This window comes from Ranitomeya imitator, chromosome 1 (genome assembly GCF_032444005.1).
Source record: "Ranitomeya imitator isolate aRanImi1 chromosome 1, aRanImi1.pri, whole genome shotgun sequence".
In the NCBI taxonomy this organism is placed as follows: Eukaryota; Metazoa; Chordata; class Amphibia; order Anura; family Dendrobatidae; genus Ranitomeya; species Ranitomeya imitator.
Window position 1 is genome coordinate 500903683 of NC_091282.1, and position 23463 is coordinate 500927145.

The 23463-nt window shown below is 44.0% G+C and overlaps 1 protein-coding gene across 2 annotated transcripts in view; it reads left to right on the forward strand.

Moving 5' to 3' along the window:
- The window catches only part of BNC2 (basonuclin zinc finger protein 2), a 1179347-nt gene that overhangs the window by 950166 nt on the left and 205718 nt on the right, over positions 1-23463 (forward strand). For both annotated transcript variants that reach the window (XM_069766293.1, XM_069766303.1), the window contains exon 5: positions 17060-17295. In XM_069766293.1, the coding sequence (XP_069622394.1) occupies positions 17060-17295 (236 nt within the window). The remainder of the gene's footprint in view (positions 1-17059; positions 17296-23463) is intronic.

Genomic DNA, 23463 nt, shown 5'->3' on the forward strand with positions numbered 1-23463 from the left:
CTCAGACTCAATAGGTCTTCCTCTTAGGGTACGCTCACACTAGTGTATTAAAAATCGGTCCTATTCCCACCCAGGAGAGAGGGACAATTTTTTCTCACTTGTCACTCCTGTGCTGTCAGTGAGCAGTCAATTTTTTTACTCAGCAGGAACATTTGCAATTTCCTATTCTACAGAATTGCAATGTATCCGTAAAGGTTGGATGCCATACTGATGGTCCATATGGCAGTTTTAGTTGTTTTTTTGCTCACCTAGCCAAGTACAGAGTGAAATCGTAAAATTTTGCAATTTTTTTCAAAGTCAGATTCTATCAGTGAAAAAATCTGCACTACCTCATTGAATAACATGGGTTAGTGTGATTATACGCTAAAAAGTCGAATCACACTAGCCTGAGTTATATGCTAGTGTGAGCAAGCCCTAAATCTCAATAGGCATACTGGAACATTCAAGTTCTGTCATCTGACATTTCTTTATTATAGTGAAAGCATTGATATCTGCTGGGCAGTGTGATAATCGGTGCCGTGTGTAATTGCTCCTTTCTTTATGATTAAACTAATGCTCGCTCATTTGCATAAAAAGTGCACATCGTAAGAAAGCAAAAGGCTGTAGTTAAAGGGACACTGTCACCTGAATTTGGAGGGAACAATCTTCAGCCATGGAGGCGGGGCAAGATTGCCGTGTGCAGGCATGTACTACGGAGGACAGAGAATGAACTTCAACCCAATATTGCAGCCAGCATGCAGCCAGCGGGTAAGGAAAGGGTGAATCAAAAACCCCAAAACCCCGCCTCCATGGCTGAAGATGGTTCCCTCCAAATTCAGGTCACAGTGTCCCTTTAAGTATAGTAATATTTTATGTAATTACAATTATTTAATGATGATATTTTTCAGAACTTTTACTTCTTATGAAATAACTAGAAGGAATATTGCTATATACTTTTTACATCATTCACTAATTTTACTTTCTAATAAAGTATTTTGCTGGAGAAGAAAAGCAAGAGAGGCATCTTGCCAAAGAAGGAAAGGGGGTAACTTTTTGATTGTTGGGGGTTTGGCCCCCACTTATCCCAAGAATCGAGTCTCTGAAGAGCCCCTTCTTAATAGAGCTGCTTCTCCCATTTTTTTAAATAAAAGTGCTGAAGATTAGCTGAACGCTGCACTCTTCAATCTTTGGCCCTCCCATTAAGAATTAATGGAATGTTAGTGTGCATGATCAACCTACGCTCCATTGAGCAGCGGCTCTTCAGAGATTGGGATGAGTGGACCCATGAAAGTTCTGGTTCTGGTACGCGACCCAAAGTTTAGTCGAAAGTACTGTACCCAAACCCCATTGAAAATAAAGACTTTAACTTGGGATCTGGAAAAAATTCTCTCTCTCTTGCTTCTGCCAGAACTCCAAACTTTGCAACGGACTTCAGGGATCAGTCCATGTTTGGCCTTTAACGCCAGATTCTAACTGATCAGTGCAAACCCCAAACTTTTAAGTTCGGGTTCACTCATCTCTATAGATAACTTATAAACTTGAGAACGCTTCTTGAATCTGTCAGAATGATTTCACCCTCTAATCTATTTATATGCCCATGTAGCTCTTTTGATGACAACTCTAGGAATACTTTTACATGGACGGTCTGTTCCTTCATTCCTGAAATGTTAGTGTTTGAGTTGATATATAAATAAGCCAGCTATTGTAGATTTGTGAAACCTCTGTCACTACAGCTCTATTTCCTGCCCAGCACTGCATCCTCCTGCGTGATTGATGGCTAAGTTGCCTGAAGTCACTCAGCTTAAAGGCTGTCAGTCAAGCAGGAGGAGGTGGCACTGAGCAGGGAATAGAGCTGGAGTGACAGAGGTTTCAGATCTACTACAGTCCTTCGCTCTCATTAGCATATCAGATCAAATGCTGATTTTTAGTAACAGATGAAAGGGATAGCCATGTAAAGGTATTGCTAGACTTGTCTTTAAAAGAGATACATGCACATCTATATGGTTTGGAGTGTGAAATCATATTGACAGATTCTCTGTCACAAAATAATAATATTTTGGATTTAGGTAAAGCAATTTTAACTCTAATAGATTTTTACTGAATTTCGTAAAGTCACTTCTCTTCAACTTTTGGTGTCTTCTGAGTTTGACATCCTTGAATTAACTAAGGCCCGGAGCAAATGGCCCTATAAAACTGGCCTTGGCTCTCTCTGGAAAGCCTGTTAACGTTATCTTGTCCTCAGAGCAAGCATGGATGTTTTCATTAAATTCCTCTCTCCAAAGCCCCGCAGTGCTTTTCAAAATGTATTCCACTTCCATTTTACCTGATCTCAAGACCTGTGACATGTCTGTGTTCTGTACCATCTGTTCAACACACTTTTGCTTGATTTGAAGATGTCTTGTAATGCAAGACTGTGTTAACTACAATCCCCTCAGTTCTGCTCAATGCTCGAGGCAGCAAGATCACAAGAGCCCCTAATGAAACACTTGTCATCTCCTCTAACCAAACCTTACTTAGTCCTGCTGTTCTCAGCTCAGCTGAACACAAGCTCATATAAACCCAGACATTTATATTCAATTTCTTTTTCTCAGTCCATTTTTTTCTTTAACTGGTTTCGTATGCTTCTTCTCAATCTATGAAAAGCATAGCTTTAAAATAAAAAAATGACCTGTTTATTTTCCCACAAAAATTGGCAGCCCCAAAGACCCGGACCTAACTCTAAAGTCCTTAGAAACCTCAGAATTTGGTAGTTGGATGGTCTGAGAGAAAATAAACATGTAAAAAAAAGTGTATTTTGAACACTTAGCATGTTTTTCTGTAGAAGTTTTGGCCATGCTTAAGCTTGCCATAGGCGGTGCCAGCTCTAAACTGGTCATGTAAACAATATCGCTTTAAATGGGACAAAATTGTAAATGGGCTTTTACAATAGTTTGTCTGTAAATACTATAACTAATTACTGGTAGATGAGAAAACTTAGATGTTGGACAGAAACAAGTCAACTCCCCATCTTAATGAAGTTCATGTGGACCTAAAAGCATCCTTTTGTACAAAGAGGGTCAGACAGTGGACTAATGTTACTGAGACATGTTTCCTAATGGGTATTTCTCCTTCTTATTCACAGTTTCTGATTTATAACAGTATTGGAAGCCATCCATCAGAGCAAAGCTTGGTCTAGTCTCAAAGCTTTAGTCTTTGGCTGCATAAATAATGAATTAAGAAAAACGGGCTGACACACCTGTCAGTATAAGTGTAATGTGTAGGGGCACATATACACTGTGGTCAATGTGTTTAGCACCTGTACCTGACTGTGTTTAACATCTACAAGTGGAAAGCTGACTAGATAATGTGCATACCCCAATGTACTGAGTGCAAGAAGCTAAAGCAAGCCCAAAAAACAAGGGCCAGCACACCTATTCATAAACGTGTAACGTGAAGGTGCACATATACACTGGGGTTATTAATAGTGATGAGCGAATATATTTGTTACTCGAGATTTTCCGAGCATGCTCGGGTGACCTCTGAGTATTTTTTAACGCTCGGAGATTTAGCTTTCATCACCGCAGCTGAATGATTTACAGCTACTAGCCAGCTTGATTACATGTGGGGATTCCCTAGCAACCAGGCAACCCCCACATGTAGTTATGCTGGCTAACATATGTAAATCATTCAGCTGCGGCTCTGAAAACTAAATCTCCGAGCACTAAAAAATACTCGGAGGACACCCGAGCGTGCTTGGGAAATCTCGAGTAACGAGTATATTCGCTCATCACTAGTTATTAACAGACCAATATAACCTAGAATAACACCAATCCAAAACACTGCCGTATTAGTAACACATGTAAAAACACAGAATACTTAGTTGACTTTCTTTGAAAAAAAAAAGAGTAAAAGTCATCCCAACGCAACAAGTTGGACCTAATCAGGATGGTACCAATCACTAATATCTCAACTCGCTGTGTGCCAGCACGCATCAAAATAGACAAGTGGTTCTTCTAAAGACGGAGTTGGTTTGATTTTGACATGTGTTGACGACAAACCACTTTTTATCCATGCTTTGTTCTCCGATCCCGTCTTTTGACATTCCAGCAATGCAGAACAAATCCATTTTTCCTGCTGTTTTACACTTTGAATTCTCGTGGTTGGTGCAGTGGTTGTTATCTTCACATTATTAGTGGTTATGTCACACACAGCTCCACCAGGTGAGCATATCATTTGTTTACCCACCTTGCAATACCTGAATAAGACTCTTTTTGCGCTTTAATTTTCTTTCTAGCCTCAAAATAGATGAGGGCAGAGCAAGACCTGTGCTTGACTGTGGAAAGCTGACTAGATAAGATTTACAGCCCAAGTTGGTGGCCACACCCTGAAATACACTGAAAACAAGAAATTGAAGCAACATTTAGAAACAAGGGCTGGCACACCTGTTAGTATAAGGCTGCCATCACACTATCAGTACTTGGTCAGTATTTTACATCAGTATTTGATAGTCAAAACCAGGAGTGGAACAAAAATACAGACTTGGTGACATGTTTCTGTTATACCTTTCCCTTCTGTTTGTTCCACTCCTGGTTTTGGCTTACTAATACTGATGTAAAATACTGACCACAAACTGATAGTGTGACGGCAGCCTAAGTATGAATATAACCTAGAATATAAACAATGAGTAGAATTACTGCAGTAAGTAAAATAATTAGTAATATGCATAAAAAAAAATTGGGTACTTAGATGGCTTTTTTTAATGAAAAGCATAAAACCCATACCACTGCGACAAGGTGTACCCAACCAGTATGGTCAATATCTGTAAAATCTCACCGTGCTATTTGCCATCCAGGCCTCGAAATAGATTCAGAGTAATAACTGCATTTAACACCTGCCTATGGAAAGGTGCGTAGATAAGGTGCACAGCCTAAGGAAACGATCATTTCCCCCCTTCCTATTGTGCTAGGTATAAGAACTAAAGCAAAAATAAAAACAAGGGCCGACACAACTGTTGCTACTTTGTGCATTCACCTCTTAATGAATCAGGAGTCTGTTACTTCAATACCTCCCTTTATCAAAACCAGCTTTGTTCATGCTGGTCTAAATGAATCAGGATCATAGTGTTATACTTCATATACACACACACATGATAGCCTATTCTGAAAAGTCACCTAAACATAGTTTTGTTATGGAGTGCCACATGGCAGTGATATGTAAATTTCAATTTTTCACTTTGAACCAATTTCATGTTGGAGCTGCAATACATACACAGTGGGGAAAATATGTATTTGATACACTGCCGAGTTTGCAAGTTTTCCCATCTACAAATATTATTATTTTAATTATTATTATTTTTTTTATATGGCACCATTAGTTCCATGGTGCTATACATGAGAAAGGCATTACATAGAAAGTTACAGATATCATTTACAGTAAATAAATTTATGATGACAGACTGGTACAGAGGGGAGAGGACCCTGTCCTTGCGGACTTACATTTTACGGGATAATGGGGAAGAGACAGAAGGTCGGGGTGCAGCAGCTCAGATGGTGGTGAGGCGGCAGATTTGTTATTGCAGGCTGTAGGATTTCCTGAACAGATGGGTTTTCAGCTTCCGACTGAAGGATCCGGGGGTGGTGGATAATCGGACATGTTGAGGCATGGAATTCCAGAGGATGGGGGATATTCTGGAGAAATCTTGGATGCGGTTGTGTGAAGAACAAATAAGTGTGGAGGAGAGTAGGGAGTCAGTTAGAACATAGGGAGAGAAGTACATGGGATTCAGGGGTGCAGTGGGTATTCCAGATTAGGAGATAGTTCAGATTTACCTGTGGATGAAAGCAGATGGATCAGGCCATGACAGCATGAAGGGGAATATACCATGGGTTATCATTCTGGTATATTTCTGATGATACACTTAAAAGATGTCACTTGAAATGATGTCACATCTAACTGAGGTCATATCTGACTGCTCCATTCAACTTATACCATTCAAGTGATAATGGAGAGGTCTGTGATTTTTATTGTATGTACACTTCAACTGTGAGAGACAACATCTTATCTTAAAAGAAAATCTGGAAAATCACATTGTATGATTTCTACATTATTTATTTGCATGGAATAAGTATATGATACAATAGAAAAACAGAACATAATATTTGGTACAGAAACCTTTGCTTGTAATTACAGAGGTCAGATGTTTTGTGTAGTTCTTGAACAAGTTTGCACACAGTGCAGCAGGGATTTTGGCCTATTCCTCCATACAGATCTTCTCCAGATCTTTAAAGTTTCAAGGCTGTCTCTGGGCAACATTGAGTTTCAGCTCCCTCCAAAGATTTTCTATTGGGTTTAGGTCTGGGAACTGGCTGGGTCACTCCAGGACCTTGAATTACTTCTTTCGGAGCCATTCCTTAGTTGCCCTGGCTGTGTGTTTCAGGTCATTGTCGTGCTGGAAAACCCAGCCATGACCCATCTTCAATGCCCTTACTGAGGGAAGGAGGTTGTTGGGCATAATTTTGTGATACGTGAACCCATCCATCCTCTCTACAATACAGTGTAGTTGTCCTGCCCCTTTGCAGAAATGCACCCCTAAAGTATGATGTTTCCCCCATCATGCTTCAATGTTGGGATGGTATTCTTGTGGTTGTACTCATGCTTCTTCTTCCTCCAAACACAGAGGGTGGAGTTGATACCAAAAAGTTCTATTTTTATCTCATCTGACGACATGCCTCCTCTCAATTATCAAGACGGTCATTGGCGAACTTCAAATGAGCCTGGGCACATGCTGGCATGAGCATGGGGACCTTGCATGCCCTGCAGGATTGAAATCATAACTGCAAGAGAAGTATGCTGCCTTCCAGGTGCGATGATCAAGGATGTGACCGATAGGATACCAAAGCTCTTCAGCTCCAAGGACGTCCACCCATTTCTTCTGATACATGTTGGCACCAATGACACGGCAAGGAAGGACCTACCGACAATCTGCAAGGACTTTGAAGAGTTGGGGAAGAAAGTAAAGGAACTGGATGCACAGGTAGTTTTTTCTTCTATCCTTCCAGTAGACGGGCATGGCACCAGGAGATGGAACAGGATCCTTGATGCAAACAACTGGCTAAGACGATGGTGCAGACAACAAGGATTTGGATTCCTGGACCACGGTGTGAATTACTTGTACGATGGACTCCTCGCCAGAGACGGACTACACCTCAACAAACCTGGGAAACACACATTCGCCAGAAGACTCGCTACACTCATCAGGAGGGCGTTAAACTAGAAGAAGAGGGGACGGGAAGAAAAACATTAGACTCAAACAAAGACGACCCAGGAAAACATACTCAGAAGGGAGGTAAGAACATTTCTAAAACAATCCACAGTGAGGAGATTGGAACAAAACAAAATCCTCTAAGCTGCATGCTCGCAAACGCCAGAAGCCTGACAAACAAGATGGAAGAACTAGAAGCAGAAATATCTACAGGTAACTTTGACATAGTGGGAATAACCGAGACATGGTTAGATGAAAGCTATGACTGGGCAGTTAACTTACAGGGTTACAGTCTGTTTAGAAAGGATCGTAAAAATCGGAGAGGAGGAGGGGTTTGTCTCTATGTAAAGTCTTGTCTAAAGTCCACTTTAAGGGAGGATATTAGCGAAGGGAATGAGGATGTCGAGTCCATATGGGTTGAAATTCATGGAGGGAAAAATGGTAACAAAATTCTCATTGGGGTCTGTTACAAACCCCCAAATATAACAGAAAGCATGGAAAGTCTACTTCTAAAGCAGATAGATGAAGCTGCAACCCATAATGAGGTCCTGGTTATGGGGGACTTTAACTACCCGGATATTAACTGGGAAACAGAAACCTGTGAAACCCATAAAGGCAACAGGTTTCTGCTAATAACCAAGAAAAATTATCTTTCACAATTGGTGCAGAATCCAACCAGAGGAGCAGCACTTTTAGACCTAATACTATCTAATAGACCTGACAGAATAACAAATCTGCAGGTGGTTGGGCATTTAGGAAATAGCGACCACAATATTGTGCAGTTTCACCTGTCTTTCACTAGGGGGACTTGTCAGGGAGTCACAAAAACATTGAACTTTAGGAAGGCAAAGTTTGAACAGCTTAGAGATGCCCTTAATCTGGTAGACTGGGACAATATCCTCAGAAATGAGAATACAGATAATAAATGGGAAATGTTTAAGAACATCCTAAATAGGCAGTGTAAGCGGTTTATACCTTGTGGGAATAAAAGGACTAGAAATAGGAAAAACCCAATGTGGCTAAACAAAGAAGTAAGACAGGCAATTAACAGTAAAAAGAAAGCATTTGCACTACTAAAGCAGGATGGCACCATTGAAGCTCTAAAAAACTATAGGGAGAAAAATACTTTATCTAAAAAACTAATTAAAGCTGCCAAAAAGGAAACAGAGAAGCACATTGCTAAGGAGAGTAAAACTAATCCCAAACTGTTCTTCAACTATATCAATAGTAAAAGAATAAAAACTGAAAATGTAGGCCCCTTAAAAAATAGTGAGGAAAGAATGGTTGTAGATGACGAGGAAAAAGCTAACATATTAAACACCTTCTTCTCCACGGTATTCACGGTGGAAAATGAAATGCTAGGTGAAATCCCAAGAAACAATGAAAACCCTATATTAAGGGTCACCAATCTAACCCAAGAAGAGGTGCGAAACCGGCTAAATAAGATTAAAATAGATAAATCTCCGGGTCCGGATGGCATACACCCACGAGTACTAAGAGAACTAAGTAATGTAATAGATAAACCATTATTTCTTATTTTTAGTGACTCTATAGCGACAGGGTCTGTTCCGCAGGACTGGCGCATAGCAAATGTGGTGCCAATATTCAAAAAGGGCTCTAAAAGTGAACCTGGAAATTATAGGCCAGTAAGTCTAACCTCTATTGTTGGTAAAATATTTGAAGGGTTTCTGAGGGATGTTATTCTGGATTATCTCAATGAGAATAACTGTTTAACTCCATATCAGCATGGGTTTATGAGAAATCGCTCCTGTCAAACCAATCTAATCAGTTTTTATGAAGAGGTAAGCTATAGGCTAGACCACGGTGAGTCATTGGACGTGGTATATCTCGATTTTTCCAAAGCGTTTGATACCGTGCCGCACAAGAGGTTGGTACACAAAATGAGAATGCTTGGTCTGGGGGAAAATGTGTGTAAATGGGTTAGTAACTGGCTTAGTGATAGAAAGCAGAGGGTGGTTATAAATGGTATAGTCTCTAACTGGGTCGCTGTGACCAGTGGGGTACCGCAGGGGTCAGTATTGGGACCTGTTCTCTTCAACATATTCATTAATGATCTGGTAGAAGGTTTACACAGTAAAATATCGATATTTGCAGATGATACAAAACTATGTAAAGCAGTTAATACAAGAGAAGATAGTATTCTGCTACAGATGGATCTGGATAAGTTGGAAACTTGGGCTGAAAGGTGGCAGATGAGGTTTAAGGGAGAAGGACTTGGGGATCCTAGTTAATGATAAACTTACCTGGAGCAGCCAGTGCCAGGCAGCAGCTGCCAAGGCAAACAGGATCATGGGGTGCATTAAAAGAGGTCTGGATACACATGATGAGAGCATTATACTGCCTCTGTACAAATCCCTAGTTAGACCGCACATGGAGTACTGTGTCCAGTTTTGGGCACCGGTGCTCAGGAAGAATATAATGGAACTAGAGAGAGTACAAAGGAGGGCAACAAAATTAATAAAGGGGATGGGAGAACTACAATACCCAGATAGATTAGCGAAATTAGGATTATTTAGTCTAGAAAAAAGACGACTGAGGGGCGATCTAATAACCATGTATAAGTATATAAGGGGACAATACAAATATCTCGCTGAGGATCTGTTTATACCAAGGAAGGTGACGGGCACAAGGGGGCATTCTTTGCGTCTGGAGGAGAGAAGGTTTTTCCACCAACATAGAAGAGGATTCTTTACTGTTAGGGCAGTGAGAATCTGGAATTGCTTGCCTGAGGAGGTGGTGATGGCGAACTCAGTCGAGGGGTTCAAGAGAGGCCTGGATGTCTTCCTGGAGCAGAACAATATTGTATCATACAATTATTAGGTTCTGTAGAAGGACGTAGATCTGGGTATTTATTATGATGGAATATAGGCTGAACTGGATGGACAAATGTCTTTTTTCGGCCTTACTAACTATGTTACTATGTTACTATGTAAATCCATGACGGTGTAGTGTGTTACTAATGGTAATGTTTTAGACACTGGTCCCAGCTCTCTTCAGGTAATTGACGAGGCCCCCCTGTGTAGTTCTAGGCTGATTCCTGACTTTTCTCAGAATCACGCTTATCCCACGAGGCGAGATCTTGCATGGAGTCCCAGACCAAGGAAGATTGTCCTTCTCACCAATCTGCTTGCCTATTGTCCTGTAGCCCATCCCAACCTTGTGCAGGTCTACAATTTTGCCCCTGGTGTTCTTAGACAGCTCTTTGGTCTTGGCCATGGTGGAGAGGATTGAGTGTGACTGATTGAGTGTGTGGACAGGTGTATTCTATACAGGTAATGAGTTCAAATGGGTGCAATTATTACAGGTAGTAAGTGCAGAGTGGGATTGCTTCTTAAAGAAAAACTAAGCGGTCTGAGAGAGAAAGAATTCTTGCTGGTTGGTAGGTGATCAAATACTTATTTCATGCAATAAAATGTAATGTAATTATTTAAAAATCATACAATGTGATTTTCAGGCTTTTATTTTTAGATTCTGTCTCTCACAGTTGAAGTTTACCTGCAATAAAAGTTACAGCCCGCTCTATTCTTTGTCGGTGGGAAAACTTAGAAAATCGCCAGTGTATCAAATACTTTTTTTTTACCCACTGTATATAATAAAAACATAAATGTGAACCTAGCCTTAGGAGGTGACTTTACCCTTCCAACATCTTTTAAATACACCATGTCTCCATAGAGAATAACCAGAAGCAGCCATATGTACATAAATACCATTGAAAAACCTCTGGTTCACAGTCTGACTAGAAAGCCAATATGTTCTTGACGTTCAACCAAAACAAACCTTAAAAACTCACCAATTGAAAAACTACGAAATAAGCACTTTAAATTTAGAATTTGCCGCAGCTGTGTATGTCATTCTTGTGCAACACAAGGACCCTTTTCAGTCCATTTCCTCCAAAATGTCAGCTTCTTTACTCTGCAAAGTATGTGGTTTTAAGATTCATTAAGTCCCCCTCGCTCGACATGTAATTGCTCCTTGCTCAGTGACTGCACACATTCAAACTCGGGGCACTCGCGTAGTTTTGGCTGGTAAAAGTGATGCTCACAGCTGGAGTGCTTATCAGATAAACATTCACTTTATCCGGTAACACGGCTTGTAATCATCTCTAGTTTATGGGTCGGCAGATATAAAGATTGTGGAATTAACCGGTTAAGTAAATAAAACCAGACCTAATTCACAGTGGTGTGTTATAATGCTAATGCGGAGAGAGTGTTGTCGGAACGTGCCTGTGCTTCATCACCGATTGGTTGAGATCTCGCTGTTATTTATCCACTCTTCCTACTTTGTTTTCCTAATAGGTTTACAATAATCAAGTGTTTAAAGGGAATCTATCACCAACTTTTTGCTACCGCATCTTAAAGCAGCAGGTAGACCCTGATCCCAGTGATATGTCACTTACTTGGCTGCTTACTGCAGCTTTGATAAGTCTTACTTGCTGCAGATCTACCAGTCCTATGATTGCTGAGCTCTGTATAACACAGCTTTCTGTGTACACTGTGCATAGGCAGACAGAAATCTGCCAATCAGTGGTGATGGCGGAGTTACAAAAGCTCACAACTATGAAGCACTACATAGCAGCAGGTTTACTAGTCATCTAGTGATAATCTCCTGCTGATAAAAAAAGTCAAGCAAAACTTTACAAGACACGTATCTGGAATCATGATTTCTGCCCTTACATAATGGTAGCCCTCCCACGCAAGAAACAAAATAATAAAGGGGGGACTCATGGCGACACAGACCTGAAATAAAGCAATTTATTCAGGTGTCTGTCAATTGAATTTGCTGTCAGGTCAGGGTCAAACTAAGGTCAACATGTTAGCTGTGGTGTTACCCATGAGCAGTTCAAGCAGGTTATGACCTGTTTTTCTGGTGCTCATTTTAACAGTTTGTGATTGGTGGATTTCAAAATTGGCGGGCTAATTTACTGTATATAAAGCCCTACTTCGGGCATATTTTCCCCATACCGTAATTTTGAAGAAGGGAAGATCCCTCCCTCCCCCAATATTGTTATTATTGTCGTGATGTTTCATTTTTGGAAAAAGCGCCCAGTCTATGGGTGGATTGGTTATTGGTGGTTGATTTTTTTAATTGTTTTGCTGTGAAGTAGTTTATTCTTTATTTATTATTCAATTTAAGTAACCCTGAAGAAAACATGACGGGCGGCCATTTCTTCCAACTGTTGTTTGGTGTTTTTATTGAAAGCATGAATGGGTCTTGTGTCGCCATGCCACTCTTAGATTAGATAGCAAAACCTGGTGACAGACTCCTTTAAGAAGCAATACGTGAAGCTTCTTTTTAGAAATGCATCAGTTGTAGAGTACATCATGGGCTCACAAATGGTTCTTTTTTTCAGGTAAAATATTGCTTAAAACGGGTAGTGAAATATTTTGCCTTACAAAAAAAATCAGCTGTGATTCCATGCTGTAATGTTAGTATACTCCTCCCCTGCCCAGGAGCTGTAATATGACCAGACTATGTCCCTGCAAAGTCAGACATGGCCATTACACAGTACACAGCAGGGACACATTTATAAGGTTATCTCAGCACAGGAACATTTTTTTTAACACATCCAATTGTGGAACGTATTATTATTCCAAGATATATTACCGTATTTTCCAGCGTATAAGATGACTGGGCGTATAAGATGACCCCCCCCAACTTTTCTAGTTAAAATATAAAATCTTATTAAAAGTCGGGGGTCTTCTTATACGCCGTGTGTCAGCTTATAGGGTGGGTGACCAATGTACACATGGTGGTGTGGAGTGGTCCCAATGACGAAGAGAGGGGGCGTCTCACAGGGAAGGTGTAAGTGGCGTATGCCCCTATTACCTCATTGTGGCAGCGATGCTCTCTGTGATGGGGCGGCGGCGGCAGCTCCTCTTTGTGCAGCATGGTGTCTCCGTGCTGGGGGCGGCGGTGGCTTCTCTTTGTACAGTGTGGGGGCTCTGTGCTGGGGGGCGGCTGCGTATCTTTGTGCAGTGTTGGTGACTCGCAGGCATTTCCTCAAAGCCCGGAGGCCCCGGCAGCTCCATTGCTGCGATGTGGTGGCCTCCGGGAAAATGGCCGCTGGAGTTGGCGCATGCTCAGATTCAGATCTCGTCTCCCCAAATCTCAGGACGAGATCGGAATCTGAGCATGCGCCGCCCCCAGCGGTGATTTTCCTGGAGGCCACCGCATTGCAGCAATGGACCTGCTGGGGCCTCCGGGCTTTGAGGAAATGCCAGCGGAGCCCTGATGCTGAACAAAGATACGCCGACACCCCTCAGCACAGAGCCCCCACACTGCACAAAAAGGAGCTGCCCCGCCACCCCCAGCACGGAGACACCATGCTGCACAAAGAGGAGCTGCCCTCGCCCCCCGGCACAGAGAGTATTGCTGCCACAATGAGGTAATAGGGGGATACTCCACTTACTCCTTCCCTGTGAGAGGCACCCTCTCTTCGTCATCGGGACCACTCCCCCCCACCCACCATATACACATTGGTCCGCACACGCCCTATAAGTTGACACCCAGCATATAAGACGACCCCTGACTTTTAAGAAGATTTTCAGGGTTTGAAAGGTCATCTTCTATGCCGGAAAATACGGTAACTAAAATGAACTTAGTTAGTGGGAATCATCCATGTGTCATTCACGTGTTTTCTGCTGCTTAAAAGGAATCTATCAGTAGGATCAACCCTCCTAGGCCGTTTATTTGGGTATGTAGGTCATAGTTTTTTTGGTATGGACTATGGGCAGGACACTGACCTGAATGAGAATCTTCTGGAGGACTTATTTTAAAAGAAAGGAAGGGTTACCAGTGTGAGACAGGGAACTAACACAGAACAGTAGAACTAAACTTTGTCTCATAACAAACACTTTAGTAGCTGCAGCTCCCGCAGCTCTGCTGTTTTGTAACAATATTGCAACACTGCCTATGAGATGGATGCTGAAGCTGAGAAGAACCTGCAGAAGTGTCAGTTATAATCACCCTCATCTCTGGAGTGAGATCAGGAGAGCCGAGAGCGGCCATTATAAATCACACTGGTAAGTCTCCTTTTATATAACATAATCTCTGGAGGCAGATTCTCCAGGTCTGTGTCCAGTACATAGTCCATAACAGCTTAATTACATATAAGAAAAATATGGCTTTCTCTGGAATAAAACCTCAGATTGCATATAACAAGGTATCATTTTATTTAGCCTTGTATGACCTGCATGCTGCATGCCCATATAGATGGTATGAGTGGGTTGATTCTTCTGGTAGATGCCCTTATAATATGGAGAAGAAGCTTGGATTTTATATTTCAGCATAAGAGAAAAACAGATGTCACACTGAATGGCAAAACAGGCAGACTAAAAAGTTATGAAAATCTGATCCAGCAACACTGATGATAAAGGGACCATTTTTTTCTTGTATACAAAAAACGGACATCTGAATGAGGCCTTAAAGGGAAGGTACTGCGTTTGTAAATCATTAATAAATCAATGTAATGTAGCATAGCATGCTGTTATGACAAAGATTTGATTGTATTTGAAACATATTTTGTGTGTTATAGGAGTTTAGAGAAGGCACTGGAGGCTGACATCTTGGTTTCACAGCAGTAGCAGGACACCATCAATGTCATAACACGGCACCCCATGGTCATAGGAGATAATAGATTGGAGCGGGCTGACCCTATCTCTAACATTGCAGCAGCATTAGCATTGACCTGGGCATGCCTCTGTGGGCTGCACAATTCACAGTAGTGGGAGTGATCTGCTGCCATATTCATGGAGCGCTCGGCTGTGATTATCATTGCGGGAGCTGTCTGTGACTCATCCCTCAAGAAGATAAGAAGGAGCTGAGGGTCTGAAGTGAATGGCCAGGCATTGTGGAGGGAGGGGAGAGATACATTAGTATGGCTGAGAGAGACTGATGGGAGAGAGAGAGAGATAGAGACATGTAGTATGATGAGTGAGACGCATATGGATGAGTCACAGATAGCTCCCGCTCGGATAATGCTGCTCCATACACACCACATGTCTTCACTCTTCCTCCAGTCCTCTGTGTAATGCTCTTCTGTAAACAAGCTGTGTTTCTGATGCAGTAACTGCTGGTGATAGTAGATCACAGGTCAGTCACACACAAAATGGCTCTGCCCTGTGCTGCTACTCTTCATTCTGCCCCAGGGATACTAGACCACCCAAAAGAGGAGGGAAATTGTGATGTCAGCAGTTACTGCCCCAATTTTCCAGCTAACAGTAAAGCTGGTAAGTCTCACTATAGCTGCTTGAGGTCTAAAACGAAAAATGCTCCCCCTAGTGGTAAATATATATATTTATAAAAATATATATATATATATATACTAGATGGCAGCCCGATTCTAAAGAATCGGGAGTCTAGAATCCATATATACTTTATTTATTCAAATGTAAGAATAATACAATTAATAAATAATAGTAAGAAATAACAAAAATAATAGGCAGTATATGGAGAAAACACCAAACAAAAGTTCAAAATTGGTGTGAAAATGTCACTGAACCACTTCACAACTAAATATATATAGTTTTGGTAAATGGTATTATCATTTTTTTGACGAAATTCGGCAGGAGCTTGAAGAGCAACATCACTGGGCCCGCCTCCACGCAGTAGAAACTTGCTGTGAGGTAAAAATTCAAAAATCACACCAAAATGGCGGGCGGAGTGTGTCACAGTACGGCACGTTTCTGATTGGTCGCTCGCAGCAGGCGGCAACCAATCAGACACTGGACACTGTTGACGTCACTTATCTCCGGACATTAGCTCCGGACATTAGCTCCGGACATTAGCTCCGGACATTAGCTCCGCACATTAGCTCCGGACATTAGCTCCGGACGTTAGCTCCGGACATTAGCTCCGGACAAAGCCACGGAAGTTGGCACAAATTGCAGGAAGTAGTATTCTAGGCAATTAATCTCCGGACATTAGCTCCGGACATTAGCTCCGGACATTAGCTCCGGACAAAGCCACGGAAGTTGGCACAAATTGCAGGAAGTAGTATTCTAGGCAATTATATATTAGATAATATTTTTCATATAGAAATGCCTGCAAACAGTGCAATTGCATTAACACATTTTAATTACTATTTTAAGCTTAATTTCACACAAAAAAAACTACATGAAAACTGGTGGCACCTACCCTTTAAATGGAACATACTATGATAATATTAGTGTTTTATAACATCTGTCTTGGCACGCACGGTGATGCCATATTACTATGGTATGGTGGAACAGTGTGAAGTCTTTTTGTCATTGACCTACACCATTGGGCTGTTCAAGGCACACTTTACATGTGCTGTTCACAATGACTTTGACTATCTGTAAAATTAAAACGCAATGTATATTTTATCAATGTAATTTCTAATAATTTCTTTTAATTGTGTAACACAATAGAGTCATTATAATTAATATACATTATATTTCTTTATGTATGTGTTAAGCAACATGTATATCCTTCTGTAGGAGCACAGAAGAAGTGAATAAATGCTTTGCGTCTTTTCTTTTTGCATGACTTCATACTCTAGAAATAGAGCTCTGAGATTTCCATAGTCCCTTGATTGTGTACACATATGCAGTTCTTTACTAGACTATACATTATTCTTAAGAGGCATATTCTCTAAGCTCTGCTGGCTTTCACATAAAATCCCTCTTGCTATTGACACTGCCATTCCTCCAGCCTGAACATTCCTAATTGAGTTAAAAGAAGACTGAGAGTGACTTAGTCATTGTTGCTTGTAAAATCCACGTTCAAGTCATCACCATTATTGGCTGATCTTTTAATGCACATATTTGTCTTTTCTTTTACCTTTCCCCGTTGATGTAGCTTTGGACAAGCTTAGCACTCAGCATCTGTACCACCCAACGCAAGTGGAGATTGTACAATCCAACGTAGTGTTCGACATCAGCAGCCTGATGCTGTATGGTACACAGGCCGTGCCTGTGCGGCTCAAGATTCTGCTGGACCGTCTCTTCAGTGTGCTCAAACAAGAAGAAGTTTTACACATCCTGCATGGCCTAGGATGGACGCTACGGGACTATGTCCGTGGATATATACTTCAGGTGAGAGACTCTAAAGCAAAATGAAAGGAAATTCAACATGAACAACCAAAAGTTTCTAGACTTCCTCATATATTACTCCTTTTTGTTTAATACAACAGACAAATTACATGTTATCAAATATCATATAACATGGAATTATATATACACACACATATATACACATATACAGCATATATATATATATATATATATATATATATATATATACATATACGGTATATGACAAAATAATAATGAATCAGTATTGTCTAATACAACTCACTTTTTCAGCTTGGTAAGTATCCTCCAATGTTGTAAAAAAAAAGGGGTTAAAAGGGTTGTCCACTTTTGCCAATCCAGTTTGTTGGAAGGGTTGCCTGACTATAAATTCATTCTAGTTTGTCCCTGTTATGTCTGTCAGAGGCCAAAGATTCAAAAAGGCTATCTTGGACAGACTTGGCACAAGCTATTCCTTCTGGCAGATTCCAGAGGAACCCCTAACTTCACTTTTAACCCTTGTACATGGATCCGGTCTTACGATGGGGTCCTTTGGATTGCTTCCTTAGGAGGGCTACCGGCCAGTGGTCATCACAAGGGGTAAAACCAAGAAGTTACATCAGAGGCAAAATCAGAAGGCAAATGGGTGGTCAAAATTCAAGCTGAGGTCTGTTAGGAGTCGAGTTTCCTCTGCTGCACAGGGGGAATCTCGATCCGTCTCCGCTGCGGTCTCCCATTCTCCTCCAGCCGCAGTGGAGTCTGCTCAGCAGGGACGTCGCTCCCAGTGTCTTGCTCGCTCTCACTCTGTACAGAGAGTTACTGCTGCTTCTTCAGCTCCTGCCATTAAAGTCAGTGCTGGTCAGCGGCGAGCGGACTTCCCTGGGACTAAGTCCTTGTTTGCGCACACTGAGCATGCCCAGAGCAAGATCTCCCGTTGGAGATCGAGGGTCATGTGCTCTGGCTCTGCAGCGCATTCCATTGGTCCTCTTGGCAGGTCTTGGAAGGGCAAAGTTTCTGTGGCCACTTCCTGTCCTGCAATTATATAAACTGCGCATGACCGCACGGCCATGCGCTAGTGCACAATTGAATACGTGTGTTTGTTGTGAGTGCAAGACGTTCATTAAATACCCCTACCCTATTGTATGACTGTTCGCGTATGGAGTATGGCTGCTATCTAGCGCCCGACAAATCACTCAACGTGTCACACACGTATCAGCGTCTATTGCTGTGACCGCCAGTGCGGCGCCACGCGCCAGCAGTGCGCTTCCTGACCCACGTCTGGGTGCTTAGTGGTGCCTGCCAGCACGGCACAGTTCGCACTTCGGTGCTCTAATTATAAGAGTTGCCTAACACACCCTGTTGCGGTGTTGTGCCAGCAAGGGTCTAATCGGACTTCAATCCTAGTTGGGGTTAAGTTCGCTGACTGCTTGCTCGCCTTCTATGTGCGGTACCGCGACCCTGTGATGCAACAGGATCGCTTCCTTCACGTTGGGTGAAGTTTAACCGACGCGAGTATACTTATGAGTACCGCCATATAGTCCGTCATTACTCAGCAGCAGGTTCCATCTCTGCACGGTGGACCCCGGGCTACGAACGCACCGTACACTATCAGTCTTATTATTTGGTGCGTTCCGCTAGCCCTAACATTACACTAGCGCCAGGGTCTGGCTAGTGATGACGGACAAACAGCAATCCCTGCGGTATATACAGCAGCTGGAGGGTAGGTTGGCGGCTCGAGAGCGCAACCTCAGCTGTGGATGTTACCGCAGTTGCTGTACAGGCTGCCAGCGTGGCTGCAGCAACTTTGTCCATTGCCACCCCTGTTCCGACATTTTCTCGCCTCCCGCTGCCAGAAAAATTTTGTGGTAATAGCAAATTTTGTAGGGGATTCGTGAGTCAGTGCTCTATTCATCTCGAGCTTCTGGCTGCACGTTTCCCCACAGAGCGGGCTAAGGTGGGATTTATTGTGTCTCTATTGTCGGACAGGGCGTTGGAATGGGCTATGCCGCTGTGGGAGCGAGGCGATCATGTGGTGCAGAGTGCTCCTCTGTTTTTGAGCACTTTAAAACAGGTCTTTTTAGGACCTCAAGTCACCCATGACACTGCGCTCCAACTGCTGGCATTAACTCAGGGTGAGTCCTTGGTCAGTCATTTTGCCGTCCAATTCCGCACTTTAGCATCTGAGCTGGAATGGTCGGATAAAGCTCTTATCCCCATATTTTGGAGGGGCTTGGCTGACCATGTAAAGGACGCTCTGGCCACTAGGGAGATTCCTGCCACACTGGAGGAGTTAATAACAGTCTCCACTCGAATTGACCTCCGTTTTAACGAGCGGAGGTTAGAGCGAGCCCAGTGTAGGCAGAGGTTTCGGCTGGCTCCCACTTTGGCCAAACCTCTGGAATCTCCGGTCCTGGTTCCTGAGTCACATGAGGCCAAGGAAGTGTCACAAGCGGGACCTAAGTCCCGGACCGCTTGTGCACTCAGGGTCTGTCATGTTTGCCAGCAGTCTGGACATTTAGCCACCAGATGTCCTCAGCGGTCGAGGAAACGTCAGCGTCTAGTGGTCGTAGGTGGAGGTACACTAGACACGGCGACGTTTGCCTCTAAATTGTCCTTTAAGGGGACAATTACTATAGGCTCATTCTCCCACTCAGTAGAGCTCTGCATAGATTCTGGGGCGGAGGGCAATTTTATGTCTTCTGCCTTCGCCCAACGCCACGCAATACCTCTGGTTATGCTAGCTCAACCTGTAACGGTACGAGTGGTGAATGGGTCGACTCTGCCCTCACAGATAACTCACCAGACCATCCCTTTTACTCTGTCCATGTCGCCATCTCATCAGGAGATTATTTCCCTGCTCGTCATTCCAGAGGGAATTGATGAAGTCCTGTTGGGAACACCTTGGCTACGGTACCACTCTCCTCATATCGAGTGGTCCTCAGGCAGAATTCTGGGATGGGGTGAATCTTGTGGGGGTAGGTGTCAGAGGGAGTGCGTTCAGGTAGCTACAACTGAGGTACCCGCAGATCTTTCCTCTCTCCCCAAGCAGTATTGGTCGTTCGTATGCAGAGGTATTCTCCAAAAAGGCGGCGGAGACCCTTCCACCCCATCGCCCCTATGACTGTCCTATTGACCTCTTGCCTGGTGCTGAGCCTCCCCGGGGTCGAGTCTATCCGCTATCTCTCCCGGAGATGGAGGCAATGTCACAGTACATCCAGGAAAATCTGGCAAGAGGGTTCATCAGGAAGTCAGTGTCACCTGCTGGGGCAGGGTTCTTCTTCGTGCAGAAGAAGAGTGGGGAATTGCGTCCATGCATAGACTACAGGGGTCTTAACGCCATCACCGTTAAGAATAAATACCCTTTGCCTTTGATATCTGAACTGTTCGATAGGCTTCGGGGAGCAAGGGTATTTACTAAATTAGATCTGCGGGGTGCTTACAACCTGATTCGCATCCGTGAGGGGGACGAATGGAAGACGGCTTTTAACACCAGGGATGGGCACTATGAATATCTGGTGATGCCCTTTGGGCTCTGTAATGCCCCAGCCGTTTTCCAAGACTTTGTGAACGATATCTTGCGGGATATGCTTTCCACATCGGTCGTAGTCTATCTGGATGATATTCTCATCTACTCTCCAGATATTGACTCCCACCGGAGAGATGTTTGCAAAGTCTTCGACCTCCTACGGGCAAACTCCCTCTATGCCAAGTTGGAGAAGTGTATGTTTGAGCAGGAGTCCTTACCTTTCCTAGGCTACATCATCTCAGCCCAGGGATTGGCTATGGATCCTGCCAAACTACAGGCTGTGATGGACTGGCAGGAACCCCATTCTCTTAAAGCGGTGCAGCGCTTTATGGGGTTCATCAATTATTATCGCCAGTTCATCCCGCATTTCTCAACTTTGGTAGCTCCCTTGGTTGCCCTCACCAAGAAGGGGGCGAATCCCAAATTGTGGTCTGAGGAGGTCTCCAAGGCTTTTATCTCTATAAAGTCACACTTCGCTAGCGCTCCCATTCTTCATCGCCCCGATGTTGATAAGCCATTTATCATGGAGGTGGATGCCTCTTCTGTTGGTGCTTGAGCAGTCCTCTTCCAAAAGGATGCTCAAGGTCGGAAGCATCCTTGCTTCTTTTTCTCCAAGACCTTCGCACCAGCAGAGAGGAATTATTCCATCGGGGACAGGGAGTTGCTAGCCATGAAGTTGGCTTTCTCGGAGTGGAGACATCTCTTGGAGGGAGCACGTTTTCCCTTCCAAGTCTTCACAGATCACAAAAATTTGGTGTATCTGCAGACAGCTCAGCGGTTGAATTCTCGCCAGGCCAGATGGTCCTTGTTCTTCTCCCGATTTCATTTCACCCTCCATTTCCTTTCTGGGGAGAAGAACATTCGGGCTGACGCTCTCTCTCGCTCCGTTGTGTCATCTGCGGAGGAGGAGGAGGAGCCTCGGCTTATTGTCCCCACCAAGAGTTTGAGAACCGTGGCCCCGGTTTCGCTGGAGTCTGTGCCCCCGGGCAAGACTTTTGTTCCATCTAGTTTGCGACCGGAGGTCCTCTCTTGGGCGCACTCGTCCAGGGTGGGTGGACATTTTGGTACTAAAAGGACATCAGAGTTACTGGCGAGGACATACTGGTGGCCGCATATGGCTCGTGATGTCGCGGAGTACGTTCGGGCGTGTGTCTCTTGTGCCAGGAACAAGACTCCTCGGCAACGGCCAGCTGGGTTGCTTTATCCTCTGCCCGTGGCTGACAGGCCCTGGGAGATGGTCGGGATGGACTTTGTGGTTGGCTTACCCAAGTCTCGTAATTGCACCATTATCTGGGTGATCACCGATCATTTTTCCAAAATGGTGCATTTGGTGCCTCTTCCACGGCTACCATCTGCACGGGCGTTGGCTGTCTTGTTTATCAAGCATATCTTTCGCTTACACGGTATGCCAGACAAAATTGTTAGTGACCGGGGTCCCCAGTTTGCGTCTCGATTCTGGAGGGAGCTATGTCGTCTACTCAGTATTGAGTTAAATCTCTCTTCGGCATATCATCCCGAGACGAATGGGTTGGTAGAAAGGGCCAACCAGACCTTGGTCACATATCTGCGACATTTTGTTTCTGCCAGACAGGATGACTGGGCATCCTTGCTACCGTGGGCAGAGTTTGCACTTAACAATGCCGTAGCCGACTCTACCGGTCAGACTCCATTCCTCTTAAATTACGGCCAGCATCCGCATGTTCCTGTGCCCATGCCTGTGTCTTCCGCTGATCCCAGGGTGGCAGACTGGGCTGTGGAGGCACGGGACATTTGGGATCGCACGCAGGATGCCATTCGGGCCTCCAAGGAGAGAATGAGGTCCTCCGCCGATGTTCATCGGCGCCCCGCTCCGACTTTTGCCCCTGGCGACTTGGTGTGGCTCTCCGCCCGTAACATCAGGCTGCGAGTTGAGTCCACTAAGTTTGCTCCTCGCTACTTGGGTCCCTTCAAGGTTCTCGAACAGGTTAATCCTGTGGTCTACCGCCTGGCTCTTCCTCCACGCTTGGGTATCACCGACCCCTTTCATGTGTCCCTCTTGAAACCCGTATACATGTCACGGTTTTCCGAGTCATCTGCCGGGACATCGGGTTCGTCTACGGACGATTACGAGGTGAACGCTATTTTGGGGTGCAAGGTGGTACGCGGCAAAAAGTTTTATTTGGTGGATTGGAAGGGTTATGGTCCAGAGGACAGGTCTTGGGAGCCTGCTGAAAACATTCGGGCCCCACAGCTCATTGATGCCTTCGAGCGTAGCGAGGCCCAAGGGGGGGGGGCCCTAGGAGGGGGGGTAATGTTAGGAGTCGAGTTTCCTCTGCTGCACAGGGGGAATCTCGATCCGTCTCCGCTGCGGTCTCCCATTCTCCTCCAGCCGCATTGGAGTCTGCTCAGCAGGGACGTCGCTCCCAGTGTCTTGCTCGCTCTCACTCTGTACAGAGAGTTACTGCTGCTTCTTCAGCTCCTGCCATTAAAGTCAGTGCTGGTCAGCGGCGAGCGGACTTCCCTGGGACTAAGTCCTTGTTTGCGCACACTGACCATGCCCAGAGCAAGATCTCCCGTTGGAGATCGAGGGTCATGTGCTCTGGCTCTGCAGCGCATTCCATTGGTCCTCTTGGCAGGTCTTGGAAGGGCAAAGTTTCTGTGGCCACTTCCTGTCCTGCAATTATATA